General features: G+C 51.0%; 2 protein-coding genes across 3 annotated transcripts in view; both read right to left on the bottom strand.

Moving 5' to 3' along the window:
* SPAG6 (sperm associated antigen 6) overlaps window positions 1-4,487 on the bottom strand; it is a 60,609-nt gene extending 56,122 nt beyond the window's left edge. Inside the window, exons 1-2 of the mRNA XM_090047313.1 lie at window positions 4,305-4,487; window positions 4,135-4,230 (exon numbers count right to left, since the gene is read on the bottom strand). Of these exons, the coding sequence (XP_089903439.1) occupies window positions 4,135-4,230; window positions 4,305-4,329 (121 nt within the window). The 5' untranslated portion in view covers window positions 4,330-4,487. The remainder of the gene's footprint in view (window positions 1-4,134; window positions 4,231-4,304) is intronic.
* A 9,429-nt stretch (window positions 4,488-13,916) lies between these two features.
* Window positions 13,917-23,958, bottom strand: BMI1 (BMI1 proto-oncogene, polycomb ring finger). Of its 2 annotated transcripts, none has more exons than XM_090047309.1 (10): window positions 23,384-23,958; window positions 19,438-19,571; window positions 19,035-19,131; window positions 18,265-18,320; window positions 18,109-18,159; window positions 17,727-17,835; window positions 17,594-17,639; window positions 16,907-17,005; window positions 16,335-16,415; window positions 13,917-16,248 (listed from the first exon to the last, which is right to left on the bottom strand). In XM_090047309.1, the coding sequence occupies exons 2-10, from the start codon at window positions 19,547-19,549 to the stop codon at window positions 15,919-15,921; spliced, it is 981 nt and encodes a 326-aa protein (XP_089903435.1). In that variant the 5' UTR covers window positions 19,550-19,571; window positions 23,384-23,958; the 3' UTR covers window positions 13,917-15,918. The 2 variants fall into 2 exon arrangements, with proteins under 2 accessions (XP_089903435.1, XP_089903436.1); XM_090047310.1 differs by lacking the exon at window positions 23,384-23,958 and adding an exon at window positions 20,020-20,135.
* Window positions 23,959-24,958: the final 1,000 nt, after the last annotated feature.

Raw genomic sequence — 24,958 nt, 5'->3', positions numbered from 1 at the left:
CAGTAGAACTATTTACAGAGTACTGTATTTCACAAGATGAGCAAAGAAGGTAAGAGTGAGGCCCTTAGAATGTCATTGCTGGAAATTCACCTTAAGATAGAAATTCAGACCTAGCTCTAAACTGTCCCACAGTTGAGGGCAAAATGGTGTTTGGATATAATAACAGGATTGGGGTTAGAGGGGAAGTTGATTCAGGTCCATCTTTAATTACTGTCAGAAATATTCAATTTCTAATATTTGAAATCATTGTTTTTCTTTTGATAATACACTCTGATAGCAAATTTCATGGGCTGTAACTTTCAAAAGGCTAGATTTATTTTTAAAGGAAATGTCTAAAGCTATTATCATCAAAATAGACTTCTTTGATAAGTTAGAGCCCATGAGAAATGAGATTTGATAAATGAATTGTTTGTCAGTGTCCCAGCTGCATATTTACCAGCTGAAACGGGTTTTCTAGAGGAGGATTTTTCTTCTTTCAAGACAGCTGCATTAATTATGCATTAAGAAGCCTGATTTTTCAACTATTACACATCTTGAGTAGCATTTACTCATGGGAGTATCCCTGGTCACTAAAGCACCCAAGGTATATATATCACAGCCAGCAGGAAAACCTACAGGAATTTCTGAGACAGTTTCCTTGTAATGATCTCTCCATTGTTACATAAAATCAATTGCTCCCACATAGAAACAACCATCAGGACAGCCTCCAGTTGTGGAAGACTCTGTGCCAAATCTGCACACTGGAGGAAGGCCAAGGATATGAAGGTTATCTGCAGTGGTCCCGAATTCCCCTGTCATGGACTCAAGATTTCTAGAGAATGCGCTCTGAACAAAGAATAATACCGTCTGGAGCTAAATGATTTTTTTCTGAGGATTTTCCATAAAATCTGGGATGTAATCAGAGAAAGAAGTAGATGTGTATCCTCCCTAGACAACCCAATCTTCCTTTCATTCCCCCAGGGTTTTCCCTAGCATGGAGCCCAGATTATGAAGAAGGGCCTTTGCAGAATCTGACAGAGCTGCTATAGGGGCTGAGCCCTCTTTCGTACAAGAGGCACTGAAGATTTACATGTACAGTTCTAGGGACACAGTTTGAACCATTATATTTTAAATGTGCTTATAATATTACTACCCTCTAACTACTACCACAATTCAATTGGCATTTATGTTGCTTTTCTTGCTGTTGGTTTGTGCATCAGCTAGGATGCTAGAAAAGGGGTGCTTAAGGTATAATCAAGATTTTTTGTAACGCAAGGTCTCCACATAAGAGATGTGTGAGCTGGGACAGGAGCATTAATAAAGAGCAGAAAGCCCTTTCAACCTCTACCTATTGAGAAGACATTACGAATGTAATTTATTTATTACCAAGGATTTGTACAAGTGGTGCCAAATTAGATATTCCTCCCACATCCTGATCTGTCTTGGTTTTTCAGACTGATTTTTAGGGATCTTCCAGGAATAAGACTGCGTTAATGATATAGTAATACACTGTACTGCAGTTATTTCAGGGCCCAATCTTGTTCAAATTTAATTCCATTGTAATTTTGCCACACACGCTGATTAAAATGAAAACAAAATCCTGGGCCCTCTAGATCCAAATGCAATGGGCCTCTTGTGTGAGGTGCAAAGCACCCATCAGTTATTGAAATCAGTGATTACTAATGCCAGTCAGTACCTTTTAGGATTAGGCTCTGTTTCTTGTTTGCTTACAAAAAGTTAGCTTTCTTTTCAGGGATAAGCAGACAGAAAACTTTTTAAATTTATACAGAATAGTTTCTTCATTTTATGTAATCATGAGGCCCCCTCAGGCCTTTAATTAGAGGCAGTTTAATATAGCAAGACCACCAAAAAGATTTGCCAATTGTCTGTACAACAACTATGCCCCAAAATGTTTTATTGGTCCTTTTTGAAACAGTTAATCACAGCCTAAAAATTCTGCATCTGGCATATCTGGCAAAATAAGTCAAAACTAACAGCTGTTGCTACAATTATATGTTTATAAAGTCATTTTAAAGGCAGGATTCAGGTTTTGTTTTCCAGTATTTATGGGCCTCACACATTCAAATAAAACATGATAAAAACTCTGTAGTTGCAATTATTTCCTCTTTAGAATAATTTAAATTATATAAAACAAAGAAATGGGACTAGATTGAGTGACTTCTGCATGACACTAACCTTAGGCCTGAATATCTGTGTTCCTTCATCAAAAATCTCAGTGACTGAGGAGCATGCTGGTTGCACAATGTATGAAATCATCTGGCCCATAAGCTGGACACTTCATCTAGTCCAGTACTGGTTTTGACACACTGACTAATAACTCAGGTTAGTCGGACACACATATTTGAAACAATTAAGTCAAGCATAACTGTGCTTGGTTTAGAGGGGTTGTCTTAAAATAAAACTTTCTCCTTTGTTTTTTAGTATCAAGTATGAGGTTCCTGTCTAAACAGGAACTCCAGATGCGGACAATTGGCTGAACTGGACCTTAAAGCAGGTATGTGGGGCCCCATTCTCAGAGATCACAAAAAGTTCCAACTATATTAAATAGTCTCATTTAATAAATGAAGACAACTAGCATGAATAAGGGCAGCAGGTTGTACAGATCCCAATTTCCTGAAAGCAAAGTTATTCAAATAGTATTATCAAAGACCTGCTCAATGGATACTGTATTCAAATATCGCTTGCATAATCAGGTTCATGTTTCTTTAACAAAAGTTTAGGTACAATGATGCAAGTTTAACCATAATATTAGAACAATGTTGTTTCCCAGGTTCTCTTTATTTGGACTGCATTTTAGAAAAACTGAGTTTTAAAAGAGTTAGCAAATAAATATTTAAAATAAAATACTTTTAACAACTGATACCATAAAAACAGGTAATAATTATCAATACCAAAAAATAACTCAGGCTTTACAGCTCTTTCTCTAAAAGTCTTTAAAGTCTATATTATGTTCTGCTCTTATGCCTTTTCTCTTCTTACTAAATAACATAAGAACTCTGGACAACTGGAGCTGGTGATTAAATGTTAATAATGAAATGGCTATGCTAGGAGTCATTTGCATGACAAAAGATGCTTATTTTAGTTTATTAAACTGCATGAAAGCAATGAGATAGCATGAACTCTTAGACAACTGAACACATTAGACAGGTTAAGATGCTCAATAATTTATAAACAAAATTTGAGGCAAACTGTTACAAAAATCCTTACCTTTCTAGTATGATTTTGCTTTACAACATTTTCACAAACCTCGTTTATATTTTCATTTAGTTAGTAATTCCTTAAGCCTCAAAATAGTTTTATTTATAAAACACAAATTCATTATACTGACAAGATGTATTTAAAATAAATGAGAGTGTGTGTGGGCATGGGTGGGTGTCATCAGGCACATGCAGACACATACCTAATCCATGCATATGTTTAACTTCCAAATCTCACTTAGGAAGATAAGACAAACACATGATTGAATATTACAGCAAAGAAAACCACATAAATATCTACAGGAACAGATTAATTAGAAACCTAAAAAGATCTAAGAAAACAAACACAAAACAAAAACTTTATACCTTCCCCAAAATAATGCCACAGATCATACTGAATCTGAAAAGCTCAGACATGCTGCACTTATTCATTCCACATACCAAACACCTAATACCCTTTGAACTGTTGTGAATTTAAGAAAAGAAAACTTTTGTCCTTAAAAAGGTTTTCTGGGGCTGAAAGTTCTCTATCAATGAAACCCACGTTTCTATTCAACATGAGCACAAAATAAAGTGCCATTCTTCTCCCATCAACAATCCAAACCCAAACTAGATAGCACCGTTGCCTCTAAGTGTGACAGTTGCTTTCTCCTTCTGAAAGTGCACTAAATGGGAAGGAAGAAATGTGCAACCACGGTCCAGTGGAGGTGCATAACCCTCGCAGCCTCTCTGCTTTTCTTGGCACAGCGACTGAGCCTAACCATGTAACCACGTACCTGAGGCTCCTGGGCTGTAAAAATACCAGCATGACAAGTAAATGCAGATTGGCCTTGACAAGCAAATGCATAAAGGCTTCACTTCACTTCACCTTCACCCCGGGCAGGTACAGAGTGAGCGCGACGGGGCCCTGCATCTCCGCGGCCCCCCGGGGCTTTACCTGCGTTTTGGAGGGTCTCGATGTTCTGGGGCCGAGCGGCAAGTTCCGCGACCGTCTGCACGAACTGGGTCCGGGCCCTCTGGTACTGCTCAAACACTGCGGGGCGGAGAGGGGCAGAGTGAGCGGGGGCAGCGCGCAGGGAGCCGCGGGCCGGCGAGGAGTACCCGTACCTTGCAAGACCTGCCTCTGGCTCATGGCTCCTGCCGAAGAGCCCGGAGCGGGGCGAGGGACGAGACAGCAAAGGCTCCTGCCGGTGTCTGCCGCGCCCTCCGGGATCGGGGTCCCTAGGGGTGCTCAGCCCCGCAGGCCAAGGCGCGCGGGAGCGGAGCGGGAGCGGGAGCCGGTCGCTCCGCGCCGCTGTGTGTATCGCTCTCCTAGGTAACCGGGCGGAAGCGCCGCGCGGGGGCGGGAGAGGGCGGGGAGCCTCGGCCGCCTGATTGTGACATCAGGGCCGCCGCCTCCCCGCGGGGCTGCGTGTGCCCGGGCGGGCTGCGCGGCGAGGTGCGCGCCGGCGGAGCAGGCCCAGGGCCGCGCAGGGGAAGCGTGTTTGGCTCCGGGACGTGTCGCCGCAGGCGCGACGGAGCCCTCGGTCGAGCCGCTGCGCGTGGTGGTTAGACGTGGCCCCCCCCCCCGGCACGGCAGGGGGTTTCCCTTCCCCCCCGCCCGCCTCTGCCAGAAGCGCTCCCCGCCCTCCCCGCCTGTGCCGGCGCGGGCCCGCGGGGGCGCAGCAACAGCAGAGACGAGCCCGACCCCCGAGCGCCCGCCCCGCGCGCCGAGCTCGCCCCGTCCAACCGGCACCGCGTCCGGCTCTCCCGCGCTGCTCCCGGGGAGGGCGGCCGGGCGCACCCGCGCCTCGGGGCAGCGCCCACCCTTCGCTGCAGGCGCCGGGGCCTGGCGGGCTGCTGGCGTCCGGCGCCGTCCTGCCTGCGCGCCCCGCGCCCTGCCAGCCTCCGCGCCCGCACCCGCAGGCGAGACGCGGAGGCCGGGAGAAGCGCGGGTGGGTGCCGGAGCCCTGGACTGGAGCGCCCGGCTCCCCGGGCCGCCCCGGCTGCGCCTCGCGCCCGGACTGCGCCGTGCCCGGAGGGCGCGGACTCACTGAGCGCGCTCCACTGCGGTGCAGGAGCAGGGAGGGGAGGGGAGGTGCCTTGACAAAAGGCTTGGGAGCAAAGCACGTGTTCTCCCTTTCAAGGGAAGGTGATTTTTTATCATCTTCAGTCCTCAGAATAAAGTTCATTGCAAGCTTGACTTTAGCAGTGCTTAGCTTAATTTCCTCCTGACACTGGCCGAAGGGCGGCGGCTTCTGGGACAGCTTTTAAGCTGCCCTAGAGCTAATCCGAAATGATGTATTTGTTGGTAAAATGAAGCTAGCTAGTATGGGCGGATGCTAACCAAAGACTTTCTGGCTTGATGAGATAATCGTTGCATTTTTCCTCATGTTTTACATCATTCGCCTTTTTTAAAAACTACCTACTGCTGGTGTTGGCCAAGGTAGCTGCTGATTTGGACATTTCTCGTATTAATAAGCCACTTTATAAATGCAGATTGTTTGGTAATTAGTACTTTTAATGAGCGCCAGGTTAAGCCCCCTGCCTGTTTTACACATCTGGAGTGTAATCGCTGCATGATAGGTCTCCCAGACGTAAGTGCATATATGTATGGAAGAGGTTAAAGAAAGAGTTCCCTCTAGCACCTAACGCAAGCAGTGACTGAAGTGCGAAGTCAGTTCCGACCGGCTTTGAACATCACCAGACTCTCCAACAGGCTCCAAATTCTTGCCCGAGATTCCTAAATAGCTTGAATATTCGTGAACACACTTTGACTTATTCAAATACGGGCCAAGTTCTGCGAAGTCCTAGGCTAAATTAAATAAGGATCGTTAGCACAACGCCCGTATTCACACTTCATAAAACATAAAATATAATATAAAATATAAAAGACAATGTCTTCACGAATTTTAGATGCCGCTGCTTTGCTCTTCAAAGCTCTATATGTAAAACACGTAAGATTAAATGTATTACTCGTGACACGAATATGCTGTTTGATAAATAATGGTAAAGTCTTTTATAATAATTTAGCGCTCAAGGAAGGTATTCTTTCAGACTCGAAAAGTGTAAAGATGCTTTAGAAAGTTATATGGTGCTAAAATATAATCCGTATATTCCGTTCAGGTTCAAGTAACATGGACTGAAACAAGCAGAATTATTTTCCAAAATGAAGTAGATGTTTCAATGAGTATTTTGTGCAACTCCCCCCTCCCTCCCTCTCTCTTTTAAACTGGCAGTATGTTTCTTTTCTCTAAAAGTACTGGTAAATAGGACACGTCCAATCAGATGGGCAAAAAGGTCATTTGCCGCAGGAAATATTTTGGGAAATTCTCCCCACGAGTGCATGACAAAGTCAATAGCTGTTAAGCACATTTCTTTCACGGATATCTCACGTACTTAAGTTAGATTTCAAAAAAATAAGCAGTGCTTGACAAAGTTGAAAAAAGCAACGGTCTGAATTACAGACAAAGTGGATGTGCCTGCCTGCTTAAGTCAGCCTGCGTCGGCTGCAAGCCTCGAAACGCATTTTGCATGTCTCCAGATATTCCTCCCGTGTTTGGTTCCCGTAAGCGCTGAGTCTGTTTAGAGAGAAGTGAGCGCTGAAAATACCACGCAGAAGCCCCGCCCACGGACACGTCATTGGCTCTCAGAAGTGCCCGAGGCAGAAAGTCATTGATGGAAATGACGCGTTGTCTGACCCAGCGCTCACCATGGAAAGCCCGTGCCCTTGGGGCTGCCCGTCAGAGCTGCCGCACTGCTAGCATCGGTAAAAATAATCAGCTCACCCACCATTCACCTCCATGGCGCTAATCCTCGGGAACAGGGAAGCCCTTTAGCTCAGGAACAGCGCTACGAGACGACGCGGTTATAAAGGAGAAAGGGGATGTTCTCTTCCAGCGGGCACAGCTGGCGCTGGAGTTTGCTTCTTGTTTCGTACATGTCTCAAGGAACTTCCCGCGAGCTTTGCCCTCCCACTTGTTTCCATGCGGACGCGAGGCAGCAGGTAAACTCCCCCCTTGAGAGCAGTCTGCCCCTCTGCACACCCGCCTCCAGCCCCGCTTGTCCTGTAGAGAAAAAGTGCCAAGTCCAGAGGTAAACTGTCCGAAAGGACCGTGAAACCCCCGCACCATCTAGCGCGATCCGCACAGATTTTTCCGAGTTAATGACACATGCATAAAGAAAGGACGACAGCGGTTGTTTGAAAGTGAGTTCCGTGCAGTTCACGGGGCATTGCATGTGCGCTGTCATGTAAGTGCAGGTGTCCCAGGGGCTCTGCTTATGATTTCAAGCCGGCCGGGCAAAGTTTTCAGCGCCTGGGAAGTTCATCATAGAACTTGCGGCTCCTCGATCCCACCCGCCCTCTTCGCGGGCATCAGGCGAACCGACAACACTCGGACAATCCCCCCTGGTTATAGTCTCAGCTCGTATTTTGCAACCTGTCCAATACTTACAATTTGTTTTGACAGCCAAACTTGTTTAACTTGTTAACAACTGCTTGGAGTGCTTAAAAACTGCTCGACTTCGCAAAAATGACTTTTTAATTGGATGGTGAGTCAATTGCTTAGCAGGTAGGATGCCTTCTTTGACAGAAGAGGTCATCCATAAAGCTCAACATATTCCCTTCCCGATTTACAGTTTAAAGCGGTTGACTTCAGCTTATAACAATTCATTAAACTGGGGAAAAGTTACTGGTATTTATGGAGTCCAGGAAACGGATGTGTTTCTTCAGGAGAATGTATTGATTTTTGGGGGTGTCTATGACTCATTATTTCCTACATTAAAATATAATCAACATTTAAGTGTTGCTTCTTTATTTAACTTCAGTTTGACCCCAAGCTAATTTTAACAAAGAATCAAAAGGAAAGGATTTAACAAAAGAGTATTGACACTTTTTGAGCTGTGACTTTGGTCTACACAGATATAAAATAACTTTCAGTCTTCGCTTCAGATTTCTGCTGATGAGCTTAATCCACAACATATTTATACGGATTAAATAAATAATGTCAAACATAATAAACAACTGGGTTGTTCTTTACATAAGAGGAAAAAAGCTTCCTTTGGCATTTTAACATCCGTGTGTAAATAAACGGTCAATCATAAATTATACATTTGTCTGTGGGGTTTCCCACACCGGCAGTACTAATGGAAAGAAAAGGTAACGACCTAAATAAAGAGATACAAGTACATTAAAAGAAAGGCAAAGCAGTGTAGTATGTTGCAAGGTACGCACAACTTCGCAGCACTTAATCGATGTAAACACGTGCGTGTGGCTACATCATCGGTTTCCTGCAGAAACTTCAGTGCTTGTGCGGTGTCAGGAAGAGGAAAAATACGGTGGGGGTGTTTCCAACCCCGAAATGGCCCGGAGAGTGTGGCAGTTGCTTTGTGACTATTACTCGGCAGGGTGCGCTTTGTTTTGGTACTGGGCACTGCTCCTGGCGCTCCGGAGAGACACGACTACACGTGCGTACACACTGAGCTGATCTATAGAGGCAGGTTGGTAATTTATAACGACGCGACTAGACAATGAGAAGTCAGCGCAGCCTGGAATAGTAACGCGGAGGTTGGCAGTCGGTACTTCACTCCTGACCTCAAAGATCAGCTTTGTGCGCTACCCGGAGAAGACACAAGCGCCCCCCACCCCCACCCGTTGCTCTTCTTCCCAGACCGCGTGCAAGGGCGTGGGCGGCGGCGAGGCGCGCTGGCAGCGCCCGGGATCCCGATCCGCGGGAGGGGGACGAGAGGCACCAGCAGCAGAACAGGCTGCAAATCGCTGTCGTGTGGTTGCTACTAGCAACAAATCAGCTGAGCAGCCTGCGAGCTCTGAGCACCTAGTAGGGAGGTGGCGGGGAAAGCGCCAGCCAAGGGGAGGCCTCCGTTGCGGGGCTTGCTCTACAGGGGCCCGTCGCCCCAGGAGCCGCTGCCCAGGCGCTCCCGGCTGGGCCCTTGCCAGGGCGTGCGGGGCTCCAGGGCCGGGAGGGGGCAAGCCCCTGCCAGAGACAAGATGGCAGATCCAGACTGCCGGTTTCCTGCATCCCTCTCGCTGCCTCTCAGGGTCAGGGGACCCCCGGGCCCGGGGCGGGCAGTGCCGCAGCCCCCGCGGGGCGCAAGGCGAGGCCGCGCGCGTCTCTCCCGGTCCTCCGCACACCCGGTCCCAGCGCCCGCGGGACCCCGCGCCCCGCCCCGGCTCTGAGGGCAGGGTTTCGGGGCCGGGGCCAGCGTGCGGGCCGGGGCCGGGCACCGCCTCTCCTGCTCCGGGCCGGGTCGCCGCGGCCGGGTGCGGCTGCGCAGGGCAGTCGGACGCGGCTCCCAGGACCCCTGTCCGGCAGCTCCCGCCTGATTCGTGTTATTTTGTTTTGTTTTACCCCGTGGGCTTCCCCTGTCCTGCGGAGCAGCCGGGCCGGCCCAGGGCGCTCCCCCTTGTGCAGATGCGGCGCGGACTGCCCTGCGGAGGGGCCCTGCCCTGCGAGCCGCTCTGCGGGGGGAGCGCGCCCGTCTGTCCGCTCCAGAGGCCTCCCCTGTCCCTCCCCCCTGTTTTGTCGCCACTCAAAACCTGCCTGAGTGGAGAAGGCGCCTCACGATCCCCCCCCTCCCCCCCGCAGTCAGAAGTGAAGAGTTAAAAACATCAGTGCGAGGGAAATGTCAATGATTGCGACTGCAGCAAAGGTCAGGACACGAAGGAAAGAGCATTGCCGGGTATCCGGGGTTGGAGCCGCTCCCCTGTACTTTCACTGCCGTGTTTGATAGCACCAGAGGAAGCCATCGCTGCTGCGGGGGGCGGGGGGCGAGCTGAGATGCCGCCGCCGGGGTGTCTTTGGCGGGGCCGTGGCCGGCAGCAGCCCGCGGTGGGGAAGGGGTCGGTGAACAGCATCGTGTGGCCCCGGGGACCGCGTCTGCGTTTTTACAGCCATGCAAACGCAGCCCTTTGTCTCGGCGCGCGAGGTGCGATCTTCAGCAACGAGCATGAAACTACGGGCGGCAAATGGCGGCAGCGGCCCCCTCCATGCAGCCTCCCGACCGTGCAGCCGGCCAGCCCGCGGGCAGAGGAAGGGCGCTCCCCGCCCTGCTGGAGGGTGCGCGTCACCGCCGGTGCGGACTTGCCGTCAGGGCCCTCTCGGCGGTTCTGGAAAGCCAGAGGTATTTTGGGCGGGAAGCGAGGCCCGAGGGGGCCAGTCGCGGACACAGGACGCGCTGGCCCCGCGGGCGCCGTCCCCTCGAGCCGGGCGCGCATCCCCCTCCGGGCCCCCGACGCCCCGGGAAGAAACACGTGGGAGCAGGGAGCGGCGCCGCCCGGTCTGCGAGGGCTGGTCCGTCCCCGGGGCGCTGTCCCGGGCAGAGCGAGCCAGGCTCAGGCGCTGCCAGCCACGGCCGCGCGGGTGCCCGGCGGGGAGGGCGGTGCGGGCTGCGCGGCTCGTGCCTGGGCGAGGGGCAGCGCCCCAGCCCCCAACCTGCCCGGCCTCGGCTGTGCGCGCCCGTGGCAGAGACCCCGGGCAGCGCCGCCCGCTCGCCGGGGCTGCCGCCGGCTCCCGCCGGGCCGCAGGCCGAGCTGGGGCGGGCGCTCGCGGGGACCGCGGGGCACTTCCCCGGGGGCGGCGTGGCGCACGGGCAGGCTCCCCGGGCCCCGCCTTTCCCCTCGCGGCCGCGGCCGGGCGTGGCGGCGCCTCGAGGGCAGCACGACGCGCCGCCGGGGCCGCCCCGTCGCTGCAGCCTCCCGCGCAGCGCCACGAGGCTCGCTGGACCGGCGGCGGCAGCGGCGCAGGCTGCCGCCTGCGCAGGCGCAAGATGGCCTCTGCTCGGCGTGGAGTCGCTGCCGCCGCCGCCAGCGGCTTTGTGCGAAGCGGTGCAGATGCCGAGCGGAGCCCGCGGCCCCCTGCGGCGGGCGGGTGCCGTCTCGGACGCCCGCGGGTCCCGGTGCAGCAGCCGCGGGCCCGTTCTCGGCCGCCAGCGACTCCGCGGGGAGGGCAGCGCGTCCCGGCGGCTCCGCGGGACTTGCCGACGCCGGTTTCGGTTCCCCCGGGCTGCAGCAGGGAAAGCCTCGCGGGCCGCCCAGCGCCGGCACCGGGGCCCGGCCGGTTGCTCCCTGCAGCGGGCGCCTGGCCACACCCCGAGTCCGGTCCCGCGCCGGCCGCGGGCTGCTGCGGAGCAGAGCTGTCGCCTTGCCCCGGGGCTTGAAGGCAGGGCCCGGCTGCCACGCGCCAGAGCGGATGGGAGTTTCCTTCCTGCCTTTCGGGAACAGGGTGCGGGGTGATGCGGGCTCTCCTTTTGACGTCCTCGGTTTCACAGTTTGAAACGCACGTCAGTCTTCAGCTCATGACATCGGCAAAGGGATCGAGAGCCTGGGCGGCGCTGGGAGACCGCGGTCCCGCGCCTGGAAGGTGTAAGGGTGGGTCGTGGGTCCTCTGGGATCCTCCTCTGGGTTCCGGGACAGAGAGTACAAGGGACAACCCGGGGGGAGGGGGGGGTCACGAAGTCGGAATGGTCCTGCAATATTTGAATTCTTAAGGCACAAAGCAGCTGTCACCGGGGACTGTCATAGCCCGGCAGCAACTGCAGACTTGCAGCGCTTGCTGTCTCCAGCCCATTAGACATGCCTACCGGTGCCCCTGCAAAGGCATTCCTTGTCTGGGAACTATTTAGAAAACATGAAGAAAAAGATACTGTCTTTAGTAAAAATAAAGGAAATCCGCTTCGAGCCGCCGGAGTAGAAGCAAGAACGTTAAAAATTAACAGCGGAAACAGGAAACACTTCTCTCTGCGTAAACAGCGCCTCGCAATTTCACAGTGGGAACTTTGGGAGGACGGGAGGTGTTCGCAAGGAGTCGGCTCTCAGACCCCGGCCCGGGACCTGCTGCCAGACGTGCCGCTTGCTTCTCTCGCCCCTGCGCTGGGCGGGCCGCCCCGCCGCACTGGCAGGGCCAGGAGCGCCCGGTCCCCGAGCGGCAGCGTGGCGGTTCAGGTCGGAACTGCAGGAGTCCGCGCGGGAGGGAGGGAGGGAGGGAGGGAGCCGCAGGACTGGTCGGTGAGCTTCGGCAGGTAACAACGCAGCCGTGTGACCGGGGGATACCAAAGGGGCATCCAGGATCGGTGCTAACAGGCAGACTTGGCCGCAAGCCGCGGACCTGCAAGAAGCCATTCTCTCCAAGCTTTGCCTAAATCTCGGTCTTTGAAAGTCTCGGAAAGATCGGCTTGGGCTGATCACTAGAAATTCCTGGCGAAAGAAATACGTCGTGGGGTAGATGGTATGCGGAGAGGAATGACAGAAGATACAGCTCTGGCAGCTGCGGGGGGAAAGGGAAGATGTCCCCATTTTACCTTGAAGTTTGTCTGTCGCTCTGCCTTTGAATTTTAAACAACAGAGTCTCAATGGCTCATTCATTGCTAAAGAGCCGAAGAAAAGCTTCTTTGAACCAAGTCCTCTAAAAACGATCGCCGTCTTTTTCCCGGCCCCTTGGCACGGGAATGAAAGAAGCTTCTTGCTAATATCCATCTTCTTGCACAACAGTAAAGACTCCTTGTAGTTTGTCCTGGACCTGCTCTACGTTGATACTGGTATTGGCCTATTGAAAGATAATTAAATGGTTGCTCTAAGCTATGCCTCTCGCGTGAGAAGACTGAACGCTGCTTGTCACACATACGCACCCCTCGACATTGTCAAACCCGTGGATCAAGAGGGGAGTTCACTCCCAAGCTACATTCTGCATGGACACAACAGAAAGCCTGGAGCCGCCGGCCCGTGAACTCAAATCGAGTATTAGACCAACAGACAATGAAAACGGCTATTCTCAGGCACACAAAATTAGCCTGCCCAACGTTTTGCCCGTGGACAAGGCAGGTTGGGTTGTAAACGTGATTACACCGCAAATACAGTTTTATGGAGCACGTAATTGCCTTCCTTCCCTGATAGAGAGAACTAATCTTTGAGAAACTTGAATACACGAAGCTCCTTGCTGTATGACTACGTAAACTTCTATTGCGCCTTCACAGGCAATGAAGAGTCATTTAAAGATGTACCTACAGCTCTCCTCAAGCCTATGTACAAAGAACAACCTTTGGAAACCAGGAGGACGGTTTAGCACCTCTGCCCGTTGAACGCCAAGAGTCTATCTTGGATTATTTTCTCCAAATAAAGTCAGTGTTTCCCCGCGCCGCAATACCATCTGCACGTGGCAAAAGGGTTTCTAGAGAAGAACAAACATCTGGAAGGACTCTATACCCGTGTAAGCCCGGCGTTTCGAGGTGGTTATCTTACTTAGACGGGCAGGGTGAAGGGAAGTCGAAAGTACTGCAGCAATTTAATAAATCTTGAAAGGAACTATCCAACTCACATTTCGTTGCACTGATCCTTCACCCAAACGTCGTAAATATCAATATTAGCTGTTTTTATTGCAGCATTTGACATTATTGATCTAGTTCCAAAATAAACAAGCTTAGTTTGATTAATGTGTTATCTCGTGCTTTAGGTTCAATGTTGGGCTTTGTGCGAATTAATTCATATTTTATGTAGTGCAGGGAATCATGCCAAAATACACAGTTCAGTCTCATGGAGACTTATCTTTACGTTTTAAAAAATAATTTCTTCCATTAAAGTTTTTAAAAAGCAATCCACAGAAGGAGAGACAGAATCTTGTACTTGCCACCATATAGTTACATTCTTTCCACCACTACTATTTTCTGTGGGCAAGGCTTTGACAGAAATGAAGGAAAACAAATGCTCTTTATAAAAAGTAGAGACTACCCAGCTTTTTAATTCCCAAGACCTATTCAAGATAAAACAAGTAAGGCACAATACTTGTTTAAGATACATGCATCTGAAATAAATGGACATACCATTGTGTGTTAATTTCCGACTGTAAGACCCACTGTTTACCCTTTATACCCACAAGCAGGATGTCCACCAGAGCAAACAAATTATTTGTCCTTTGATATCATAGGATCGACAAAGCTCATTTGCTATTTTTCAATGAAGTATCCCCTTTATTTGTTTATTTCTTTGATCAACTATAAATGAAAAGTTTTTCGTATATATAAAAGTGAACTTTTAACTGCTGAAATTGAACTGTACATGTTTACTACAGAAAAAATATCAACTCTTGTTTAACAAGACATTATACATCAATAAGCAACGACCTTGTGGAGGATTTGCAGTTATCTGATCTATAAAAACAAGCAGGACAAATAACAGCAATTTATATGCAAAAGTAATGATTTAATGACTATAAGCAAGACAAAGCAATAGAATTGTGCTTCTTTTGCAGACCGGAGACAATGAAATGTTTAACTACAATTTTCCGTACAAACATGAAACAATATCCATATAGTATAAGCACCCTCACAAATGTATAAATGATGGGTGATGAACACACACGAAGTTCGACCAAAGCAAACCACAAACTGAAAAGTGATTGGGGGCTGTTCCTACCTTGTTGAAAGTGGTCTTTCTTTCTAGTTAAAAAATAATACCTTTAGAAGCCTCTATTAAAATGCTCCTATTTGCAGGCCCTTAAAGAGGAGGCATTCTCCACAAATTATTGGAAATATTAAAGTACCTGTTATATTTAATGAAGTTAGTACAGTACCATATACATATGTATTAAAACAAAATTTAGATAAAATGCCTTCATCCAGCGACTTGCTGGTTTCTTAAAATTTATACCAAATATTTTATGGCTTCTATAATGATTCCATGTGCTTTTAAAACACAATCCCCTCACATCAAATAAGAAAACTGTAATCAAACAGGTCAATTACCTTCATGTCCCTTAGTTTTCTTCTTCACTTCAGCATTTAACCAAACAAATGAATATCCTCGTGTAAAAGTAAAAATATATTCCTTGAAACAAGACAAAGACAGTAAAATCCTTCTAAGATTGCCAGATTAACTAGGACTTAAGTTTGCTCTCCCAATACTGTAGCTGTCACAGGAGAAGTGTCTTCTGCAGTATCAGCAAAGCTCAAACAGGAGGCATCTGCAAGGGTCGAACCAGTTTGGAAAGTTAACAACCTTATCATGAGTGCATGAAACACAATATTTTCTTTATAGTATTTATAAATATATCATACAATACTGTTTCCTGTTATGTCATATACCAATATGGCATTGTACAATAAGCATAATGCCATCTGATTCTTACAAAAGCGAATCATTTAGACAAGTCAGTAAATAAAACGGTAATACCCGCTTTTAGGCATACAGATTGTAAAACTGAAGTTTATGTTCCTTTTGATCAGTTCTGCGCAGCAACAGAGAAGTAAGGATGCAACATAAGAATCAAAATGGCTAATACGCAAAGTTGTTATTCACAGTGACATGGCTACATATATGCATTGTTTTATGCATATCCTTTCCGTTTTGTTGAATTCCAAGATGAAAAAGCACTTGCTTTCGACAGGTTCACAAAACAGCATCATAACAATAACAATTGAAGAGAATGTAATGTAGGAGTTAGTCTGGATTAACAAACTATGTCCCAACGTTTATATCCACTTCTGGAGACTTCCGAGGCACTCGGAACACATCACAGTTGCTTGCTTCCCAGTCCTCTGGGGACAATTCTTTATGGAAAAATCTGTCATTTCAGATAACAATGTCATTTAGTCCCTCTTTTATAGCCAAGGTCGGTGTCACTACAAAAGAAAGCGATTTGGACGATAGTCACATGAATTTGCATCTATAAAGCTGTAATGGCATGAAGAGATCTATATAAATCAGGGTTCTTTTTCGGGAGTCTTACTGAACGTGTCAACCAGAGGAAGTTGCTGACGAGCCATTTATTGATGTTTTCCGTGCTCTGTTGGTTAAGGAGGGCTGATGGTTACTGCTGGGGCTGCTGCTGGTTCCATTCATAGTACTAGAGATATGAGGAAACTGAGGATGGGGAGACTGCACCGGAGTGCTGGGGCTAGGCAAACAGGAGGACGTGGAGGGGATGCCTCCTGCTGGGCTGCTTGCCTTGTCACTCCCAGAGTCACTTTCTAGTTCCCCGCTATTATTTAAGCCTTCTCTCTGGTGGCTGATCTTCATTCTTTTACAAGTAGGTCGAACTCGATACTTCAGAGGAAGAGGTCCATTCTGCACAGCAAAGAAAACACACTGTAAGCACTCTTTGAACCACGAACGATTACAGCAGGAGAGGAGAAGATACAGAAGGTATTTACCCTTCTCCAAGTATAAATGTAAGCAATGTCCATTAGTGTATAGTAGTCCTTCAAGGGCTCCTCTTCATACATCACATCGATCTATGTAAGACATTAATCTTTGGATTAATAAGTATCAGGAAAAGAATAATTCGAAGCAGGCAGCTTTTATTCAGAGTGAAAATGATCTGAAAGCAATATTGTCAGAGACTTAAAAATATTGATGCTAAAGCTGCAGTGCAAGGAAGAACTCTTCCTTGATGACAAACAAATATCAGAATTACTTTTTTTTCTTTTAAATAACCTTTTCTGAAGAACAATTTCCTGATACCTCAATACTTGCAGAGGGCAGTACTAAAATTCAAAGGAATACAACAGAAACAAAAAGCTTCTGCGAGACTTCAAAATATTTTCTTATGCCTACCAAAACATGACACACTGCACCCTATAAATGCCTATTCTCTGGGTCTGAATTAAACAAGTAATCAGAAAGGCACTTTAAAGAGAGAGTCAGCCAGCAGGGGAAGTTTAGCACAGGAGGACTGTTAAAAGGAAAAAAAGAAACCCCAAACTTCCCCATCCACCCAACGTACCTGGAAAGTATTAGGTATATCCATTTTACTTCGGAGAAACTTTCTTAGGTGCATCACTGTCATGGCTGCTGGACAGCGTAAATATCTTTTGTCATTCACCTAACAGTATATTTGGAAAATGTCAGTCTATTTATTGAGAACAAACATCATTTTTAAAGTATTTATACCAATAGACTATTACAGTATGATGCAATAGAGTGTGTACAATTGTAATAAATGACTAACATCAGTTGGCAGATTCCTAGTTAGAATTCCTTAGGAAGACAATCAGAAATAGGTGCTAAGTACTAAAATTAAATATCTGGGAACAATCAATTATTTATAATTATACATAGAAAGGTCTTCAAACTAATGCCCTGTTTTTAAAAAATGAAATTAAAATATTTTTTCTCTTTTCTAACAAATGGTTCTTTACTTTTATTTCTTTAAAAAAGACCCAAAAATCTCCAGAACTTCAGTTTCCTTTTTTTAAAAAAAAAAATCAGTAGTCTTTATTTTGTCTGCCAAAATTATTCCTGTCTAAATCTACAAACCCATATTGTAAATCTCTGTTTAACACCTTAATATGCTACAAGGATTTTTATCTTGGTGGATATTAATACTTAATTCAGCTTGCCACCAACCTCTAAAAGAAATAATTGTTTCCTTCTGTCTACACTCTGCCTTTAGTAAAGAGAGGTTATTTACCTCTTCCTTTGATTTTTCTCTCTCTTTATTTCCTTTTCGTTCCAGTCTGGGGAAAAGGAATGAAACAATTAGGACAAATACTAAAAAGAGCTGTTAACATACAGATAAGGATAAAATTGCTCATAGAACTTGCCTATTCTGATCAAAGAACTCAATGGACAAGCTTATGATCTCGTCATCTGTTATAATTCTTTTGTCTTCGTCAGCAACTTCTCCCCTGTCTTCATTAGAGCCATTGGCAGCTGCGCAGAAATTTCCACAATAATTTACATTTTGAAATTCAAATCAGAAAGAATGGGGATTCTCAGCAACAAGGGAAAACTTCAGTAATAAGGTTATGTATTGCTTTATTTAAGTTGCTATTATCATTTTTAAATATTAAGCTGAATCTACACCTTGAAATGGATTTATGGTTAAATAATTTGTAAGTAACAGGAAATATTAAGGCATCTTTGCTTTTAAATAGGTGAGGTGAACCTTAGTTTTATTAAAAGGTATAAACCAGAAGCTTTTACCATCAGCTGAGGGATGAGCAGCATAAAAATCCCTTCTTCTTTTCATTTCATCTGGATGGGAAAGCAGATTATTTGTTCATTTAGTTTACCTTTGTTACTATATGGGAAGACAAAGCATACTAGGTACACGTGGTACCGCTTGATTTAACTACTCACTTTTGAAAAGGCCTGGTACTAGTTTGTACACAATATCTTGAAGAGTTTTATCTGACCTAAAAAACAAAATCCCAAAACATACATCTGAGCAGAGGTTTCAAGCCAAAGCTTCTCATTTACAATCAGTTCCGAAACAAGGAGGAAAATTACGCTATAAAAAATTAAATGCCAACTCCTAAAAAAAGACCTTACGGTTTTGTATTACAGGATACATTATGAACTCATCTGTGATCTAGCTGATTGACCAAATGCTTGTTGCATTTCACTGATAAGATATTCCCAGAGGATGGAAGGAGGCCTTTAAAAAAGTTGAACTCCTATCAGGGAGACAGAAGATCACAAACTAGCAATGAACAGGACTGCTAAAGGGAAGAGTATTTTCAAAGCAGTTTAACTTTTCCCTTTTTTCCTCCCATGCTGATGCTTGTGAGCTACGGGAGCTATAGGAGACTGGATTGCAGTAGGTCTGTGTCAAATGGAAAGTGGGGATGTAAAAGATGGTGACAGATAAAGATAAGGGGCGGAAAGCGTTGCTCAGGAAGGGTCAGAGTATGCAAAACAGGCAAAAACGTCCTGCTTCGCAACCAATGAAGTCTTCTTTGTCTCCGGCGGTGCCAAGACCCCAAAGGGAACACATGGGCAAACTTTAGCTTGTAAACGGACAGGTCCTTTCATATTGAAATGGGCGGTAACGAGGTAACATCACGGACACTTAGGGCTTGCTCCCTGCTCTAAAGCAAAAGAAGAGATACCTGAGCATTTTGTCCTACCTTATATTCAAAAGCGGCCGGGTTTTGTGAACTTGGACGTCACAAATAGGACAATACTTGCTTGTCTCCAAGTAACGCACGATACACGTCTTGCAGACTGCAAGCAAAACACGGGAAGCGTTTAGTAAGGGGCTGAGGTGATGCTCCCATCTGCAGCGGAGGAGGTGTGATTGTCTGAGCTATGCCCGCTCGTACATGGGCCATTGTCACAAGCGCGCTGCTTAAGCTAAACAAATACTCAAATTAGCTGCAATTTACATGAGAAGGAGGCGCCGGGAGCGTGTCTCCGTATCCCCCCGCTTTAACAAAGGCGGCAGAGCCGTGGCCGGAGAGCTCCGAGGCGTCCGGGGCGGCCCGGGGGACCCGCGGCCGGCGGGGGGGCGCGAGGCCGCGCGGTACTTACAGGAGTGCAGGCACTCTATGATGGTGGTGGCGTCAATGAAGTAGCCGCCGCAGAGCACGCACATGAGATGGGGGTTTAGCTCCGTGATTTTGATTCTGGTGGTTCGATGCATGTTTGCTTAAGACAAGGCGGCTCTGCAAGACACGCGCGCGCACACACGTTGGCTCCGTGTCCCAGGTGCGGAGATCCGGCGCTTCCCCGACCCAGGGAAGTGGCGTCTCCGCCCCCCGCCCTCGCCCCCGCCCCCGAGGCCGGGACGGGCGCAGCGAGCCGGGGGGGCTGGGGAGGAAGAGGCGGCCAACAGGAGAGCAGGGGCCTGTCCCTAGCGAGGGGCCCGCATCCCCGCCGCGGGGGCCCGGCCCCGGCCCCGGCTCTCCCTCCCCCGCAGGCGGGGCTCTGCTCCGCGGGCGCCGCACAAAGGGGAGCCGGCGCCTCCTGGGGCGGCCGCCCTGGCATTTCCGGAGAGCGGGGCCGCGCCGGGAGCGGGAGCGGGGCCGGGGGTGCGGGCGGCTCCCGCCGCGCTCGGGGCCGATCCGGACCCGCTCCGCGCGCCCGGGCGTTGCCATGGCAACTTGCACTTACACTTGGCATCCTGCCACCGCCGGGAGGAGCAGCCCGCGCCGGGCGGGGGGCGGGGGCCGGGCCGTGCCGGGCCGGCCGGGGAGCGGGGCCCGCGGGCGCCCGGCGGGGACTGGGGCTCGGCTCGGCTGCGGCCGTGCAGGGCTCCGCGGCCGGCAGAGCCCGGCGGGGCGGGGGCGGGGCGGGGCGGGCGAGGTCCGGGGTGGCGGAGGCAGCGCGGGAGGCTCCTCCCGAGCCTCGGCCATTGCGGATCCTCCCGGGGACCTCGCTCCACGTCGGCTCGGTGCACGCAGCACGCCCCGCCCCGCAGCCCCCGCTGACAGCCCCGCAGCACGCGGCGGCCCGCGCCCCGGTCCCCGCTGCCGGCGGGATGCTGCGGAGCCCGCGCGCCCCGGCCCGGGCAGGGCACAGCCCTTTGTTGCGGCAGGAGGTGCCCCGGCCCCGCGCGAGACAATGGGGCGAGGCGCCCCCGGCTTCGCGCTCCGGCCGGGCAGGGGCGGCCGCGCCGAGCGAGTGCCCGCAGCGCCGACGAGCGCCCCGAGCGGGGAAGCCGCCCGCTGCGGCGCCCGGCGCGGGGCAGCCCTGGGGGAGTGACAGCCGCGAGCCCGGCACAAAGCGAGGGGCCGCGGGGGGGACAGGTACCTGCCGCCGCGCCTGCCCTGGCACTTCCCCGGGGCCGGCGGCACGGCGCTCTCCGGGAGGCACAGCACAGCCCAGCCCCCGCCGCCACCAACTCGGGAGTGCCGGGCACTGCCGTGCCCCCGGCGCCGAGCCCTGCTAGCGTGCTCGCCCGCGCCCCCGCTTGATGTGTGGCGCCCAGCGCCTGCCCTGCTCCATCCTCTCCCGGCCGGGCTGCGGCAGCGGGAGAGGTCGCCGCCCGCCCGGGGACGGCTCTGCCCGAGCTCCCGGGACCCGGGCGATGCCTCGGAAGGTGCTGACGCAGGTTTCATTTTGCGCCAGCGCAGCCTCTTCCTCAACCGAGGGGAATTCAATTCAACCGTGGAACTTGTCTTGTTGGAGCAGCCCCGACCGCCTATTATTTATTGCCTGAAGTTCGCTCTTGTTCAGCTCGGAGCCTGCCGTGAGTTGCCTGTGAAAGCTGGGAAGGGCTGCAGCCAACCGAGCTCGACACCCACCCCCTGCCCGAGAACCGCCCGCACAGACACACCGCGCGTGACACGCACACGCGGGACTCGTGCGCTTGGGTCACTTGGCCGCAATCCTCCGGCTGACAGAAAAGCCTTTCGAGATGTCCCTGCTGGTGCTGGTCACACGAGGAATCCCGACACTCCACACAGCTCAACCCGAAGGAGTCCCCTACCGAGAACATAGGCACTGACACACCCACGCGGGACATCTCCACAGAAAGCCTCCTGGAGACCAGCACTGACCGCCCGCCGACTATTCAGAGGCCTTACACGGGCTGTGTCCAAATGAAGACAGGCAAAAACATGCTCTTGCGTCAATGAGCAGTTAGCCAGGCAAACACCCATGCACGTAGCAAGCCGGCGAATTCAGTTTGGCATCTCTCCGAACAAAACTGCATCTGAAATACAACTTCATTCACGCAGCTTTGCGTCCGGAGCAGCATCAACCTCCACTCCACAAACGGACTGTTCAGTAGTCATGAACTTGTCATCTACAGCTGGACGACCCTTGATTACCTTTAGCAACAACAGCTATTTTCCATACGAGCACTATGACTGTGCTTCCACTTCACCATGTCCACATAAGGTAGTAGTAACTCGTAGGAAGTCTAGCATTTCCCTCCAAGAAGGCACACGGAGGAGCCCTGATCTCCTCGCTTCACACATTGCAGCGAAGACAGAATAATGGCAGCAGAGTGTAACGTAAATAAATAAATACGTACATCTCACTCCCTAAAATCAGCTTCCTAAAACTGACCGGCTGGAGGACCCAATCAGCCTCCTTAAAATAAACTGAAAGGTTAATTGGTAGGTGTCGCCACGACCTGGTGTGCAGGTCAAGAGTTTGTATCTCTGGCAAGAAACTACTCCTAAAGTCTCTCTTAAGTGTACGGGGTGTGTTGTCAATAGTTCCGCCAACTACTTGTACTAGATTATATTTCCTGAGCCTCTCTTGGCTTTAGGGGTCCTGTTAAAAAAAAAAAAAAAGGAAAGAAAAAGGCTACCATCTACTACAAACTACTGAATATTATACGTGGACCTGGCTGTGTACGTCTGATTTTCCCTAACCTCTGTAGGGAAGTGGGGGGTGTGCTGCTTCTCCCCTAGACACTGGGAAATGGGGATTTTCCCTTTTATTAAAAATTGATTTTTCTACTTACTTGCCTCTTTCCAAATATTTACAGTAAATAGCTGGGGAAGCTGCGAGTTCTGTATTGTCAAGGCCATGAAATTACACAAACATGTACGATTAACTTTCTAGTGCCAGCCCTGAACACCACAAGGAGCAGATCCGTGACACCTCAGAGGCTTTACAAAGCCTCTAAAGTGAATTCCCCCCTCCCGAGATCAGAACAAAACCAGCAGTTCCAGAGCAGGCAGAAACACTCGCAAACCCCACGGCGTCCTGCACTCGCATCATCATCACCTCAAAGCCAGCTGCAAACCGCACAGCCCCACTTTCCAGAACCACAGTCAAAGCAGTGTCTCTGCAGGAAAGTTAGTTCCCAACTTTGGTCCCCCCTGCCCTGCCCCAACAGGTGGAAGCCTAAAAACCCCAGCATTTGAAGCACAAATGTAAAAGGAGACATTGGAAACAACTGGGAACCGCCATCTTACACACCACCAAATTTCACACAAGTGTTTGTCCAACTTAAGTTAATAACATTTTCTTTGAGGTCCCCCGCGGTCTAACAAGCCCTCCAGCGGGATCGCTACCCCCCACTGGCCCCATCTCTATAAAATGAGTGCAGTATCTGGCATTTTAAGCCTCCTCAGATACATTTATTTCGGAGAGGACTGAAATCCCTTGACCCAGGCAGCTCCAGATTTCATGAACGTCCCTGTTTAATCAAAATCTGCCTTTAAACAAAGGGCGCTGAGGCCGGGATGGCAGCAGGGGCTGGAAATATAAATATTCTCCTTGGGGGCCATGTGCACAGAAACATTTTAGGAGGCATCTGGAGAAAGAAAGGAACTAAAATTTGCAAATGTGGGTGCGTAACGAAAGCGAGTGCACAGGCTGCTGCTGCTGCTGCTGCTGCTGCTGTGTGTCTATATGTGTGTGTGTGTGGTTGGAGCAGACTGTCAGCGCTTTTCCCATACGGAGAGCTGGGGGGACACCTAGGCTCCCCTTTGCAGCCCCCAAACCGGCCTAAAACCGCCGCCAAGCCCCCTCCGCCCCCCGCCCTTGGTAAGGAGACACCTCGCTTTATACATACCCGGAAAAAGGAGCCGGTGGGTGATGATCGGAGCGGCCAAAAAAGACAATGAAAGTTAAAAGTCGTTCAGCAGAAAATGAATGTGAGCCAAGCGGCCATCTTGAAATGAACTGCAGACGCTGTCAATTGCAATAAGCTTATTGCTGCTGCTGCTGCTGCACTCTGCTCATTTTAGTTACAAAACACCCGGGTTCGCTCCTCGCTGCCACCGACCCTTCTCACTCCCTCTCTCTCCCTCTGAGTTTGCGTTTTGGGTGGCTTAGGAGCTGGGAGCGGAAAGTCTCTCTAATCCGGATGGGCTCTCCACCAGCCCATTGTCTCCCCCTCGTCCCCCTGCTCTGCCTCTTGGTCTCTGTTTTATTATTATTATTTCATAGTTGTTGGTGGGGGAACGGGGGAGGGAGGGAGGGCGGAGGAGGGAAAAAATGCAACGCTGAAGGCACACAGTGGAAACTGACACCGTCCCCAAAATGGCTCAGAGTTCGCCCGCCCCGCCAGCGTCACGTGGGGCTCCTCATTCCTTAAGGGTGGCCTGGGAATTAGTGTCGGTGTAGTCGGAGCCCGTCAGCCTCCCCGTGACCCAATCCCGCAACCCCGCCGCCTCCCCCTCCCCGCCCGCCACCGCCCCCTCCCCCTCCGCCTGCACACACTCGCGGGCCCTGCCCCCCGCCCCGCGCACACCCGCGCCGCCGATTCCTCCTTTTCCCCGCGCGCACTCCGCCCGCTCCACCCCCGGCTCTCTCTCTCTCTCACTCACACATACACACACACACTCTCTCTCTCCTCCTCCTCTCCCCTCCGCGCCACACACACTTCGCCTATTCTTCCCTGCCCCGGCCCCGCTGCCCTCTCCTCCACCCCGCGCGCAGGCTAGGCTGCCCCTTTCCTCCAGCCTCACTCTGCTCCCACCCCAACCTGCCCCCACCGCGCAGCCCCGGCTCCCCCTGCCCGGGCTCCCTGCTCCCAGCCTCCGCCCCTGCCCCCCTCCTCCCCCGTCCACTCCTGTCCTGTCCTGTCCCGTCCCGCTACGCTTCGCCTCCTCCGCCGCCCTCGCGCCCCAGCACGTGCCCCGCCGCCCGGCTCCCTGCCCTGCCTCCCCCTGCTCCGGCCCAGCGGCCCGCGCCCGGCCGCACCGCCCCCCCGCGCGGGTAGCCCCGGCCTCTGCTCCGAGGGCGCCGCTTGGAAGCAGGAGGCAGCGGCGAAGGTGGTGCTGGTGGGCGTCCTTAGTTGCCCGGCAAGCCCAGCAAGGTGACCCTCCGGGACCGGGCGGGCGCGGGGCTGGGCACAGACGACGCCTCCCCCTCGGGGCGCGAGTCCGTCGTCGGGAGAAGCCGTCCCGCAGGGGGCAAGGCGGACCCGGCTTCCCAGCCCCGCGGGACCTGCCCTCCTGGCACAGGTGCCGGCTCCGGGCCGCAGACGGAGGCTGACAGCTCGCCCCCGGGCACAACCCCCTCCCGCCGAGGAGAGCAGACCAGAGCTGGGGGGAGGTGCAAGAAAACTGGGGAGACCTCGCCCGTGACAGCGGTGCCGGAGGCTGCCCGGGTCGGGGTCGGGGTCGGAGCCGGAGCCGGAGCC

Source organism: Crocodylus siamensis, chromosome 5 (genome assembly GCF_052110815.1).
Source record: "Crocodylus siamensis isolate JL-2025a chromosome 5, ASM5211081v1, whole genome shotgun sequence".
NCBI lineage: Eukaryota > Metazoa > Chordata > Crocodylia > Crocodylidae > Crocodylus > Crocodylus siamensis.
The sequence above is the reverse complement of the archived record's forward strand: the minus strand, read 5'-3'. Positions and strand labels throughout refer to the sequence as shown.

Bases quoted from the DNA above. Each gene is read 5' to 3' on its own strand.
- BMI1 (XM_090047309.1), bottom strand. From the start codon at position 19,549: ATGCATCGAACCACCAGAATCAAAATCACGGAGCTAAACCCCCATCTC. The intron at 17,006-17,593 runs GTAAATAACCTC...ATATACTGTTAG, and splicing joins GAGAAAAATCAAAGGAAGAG to GTGAATGACAAAAGATATTT. The intron at 16,249-16,334 runs GTAAATACCTTC...TTTGCTGTGCAG, and splicing joins ACATTTATACTTGGAGAAGG to AATGGACCTCTTCCTCTGAA.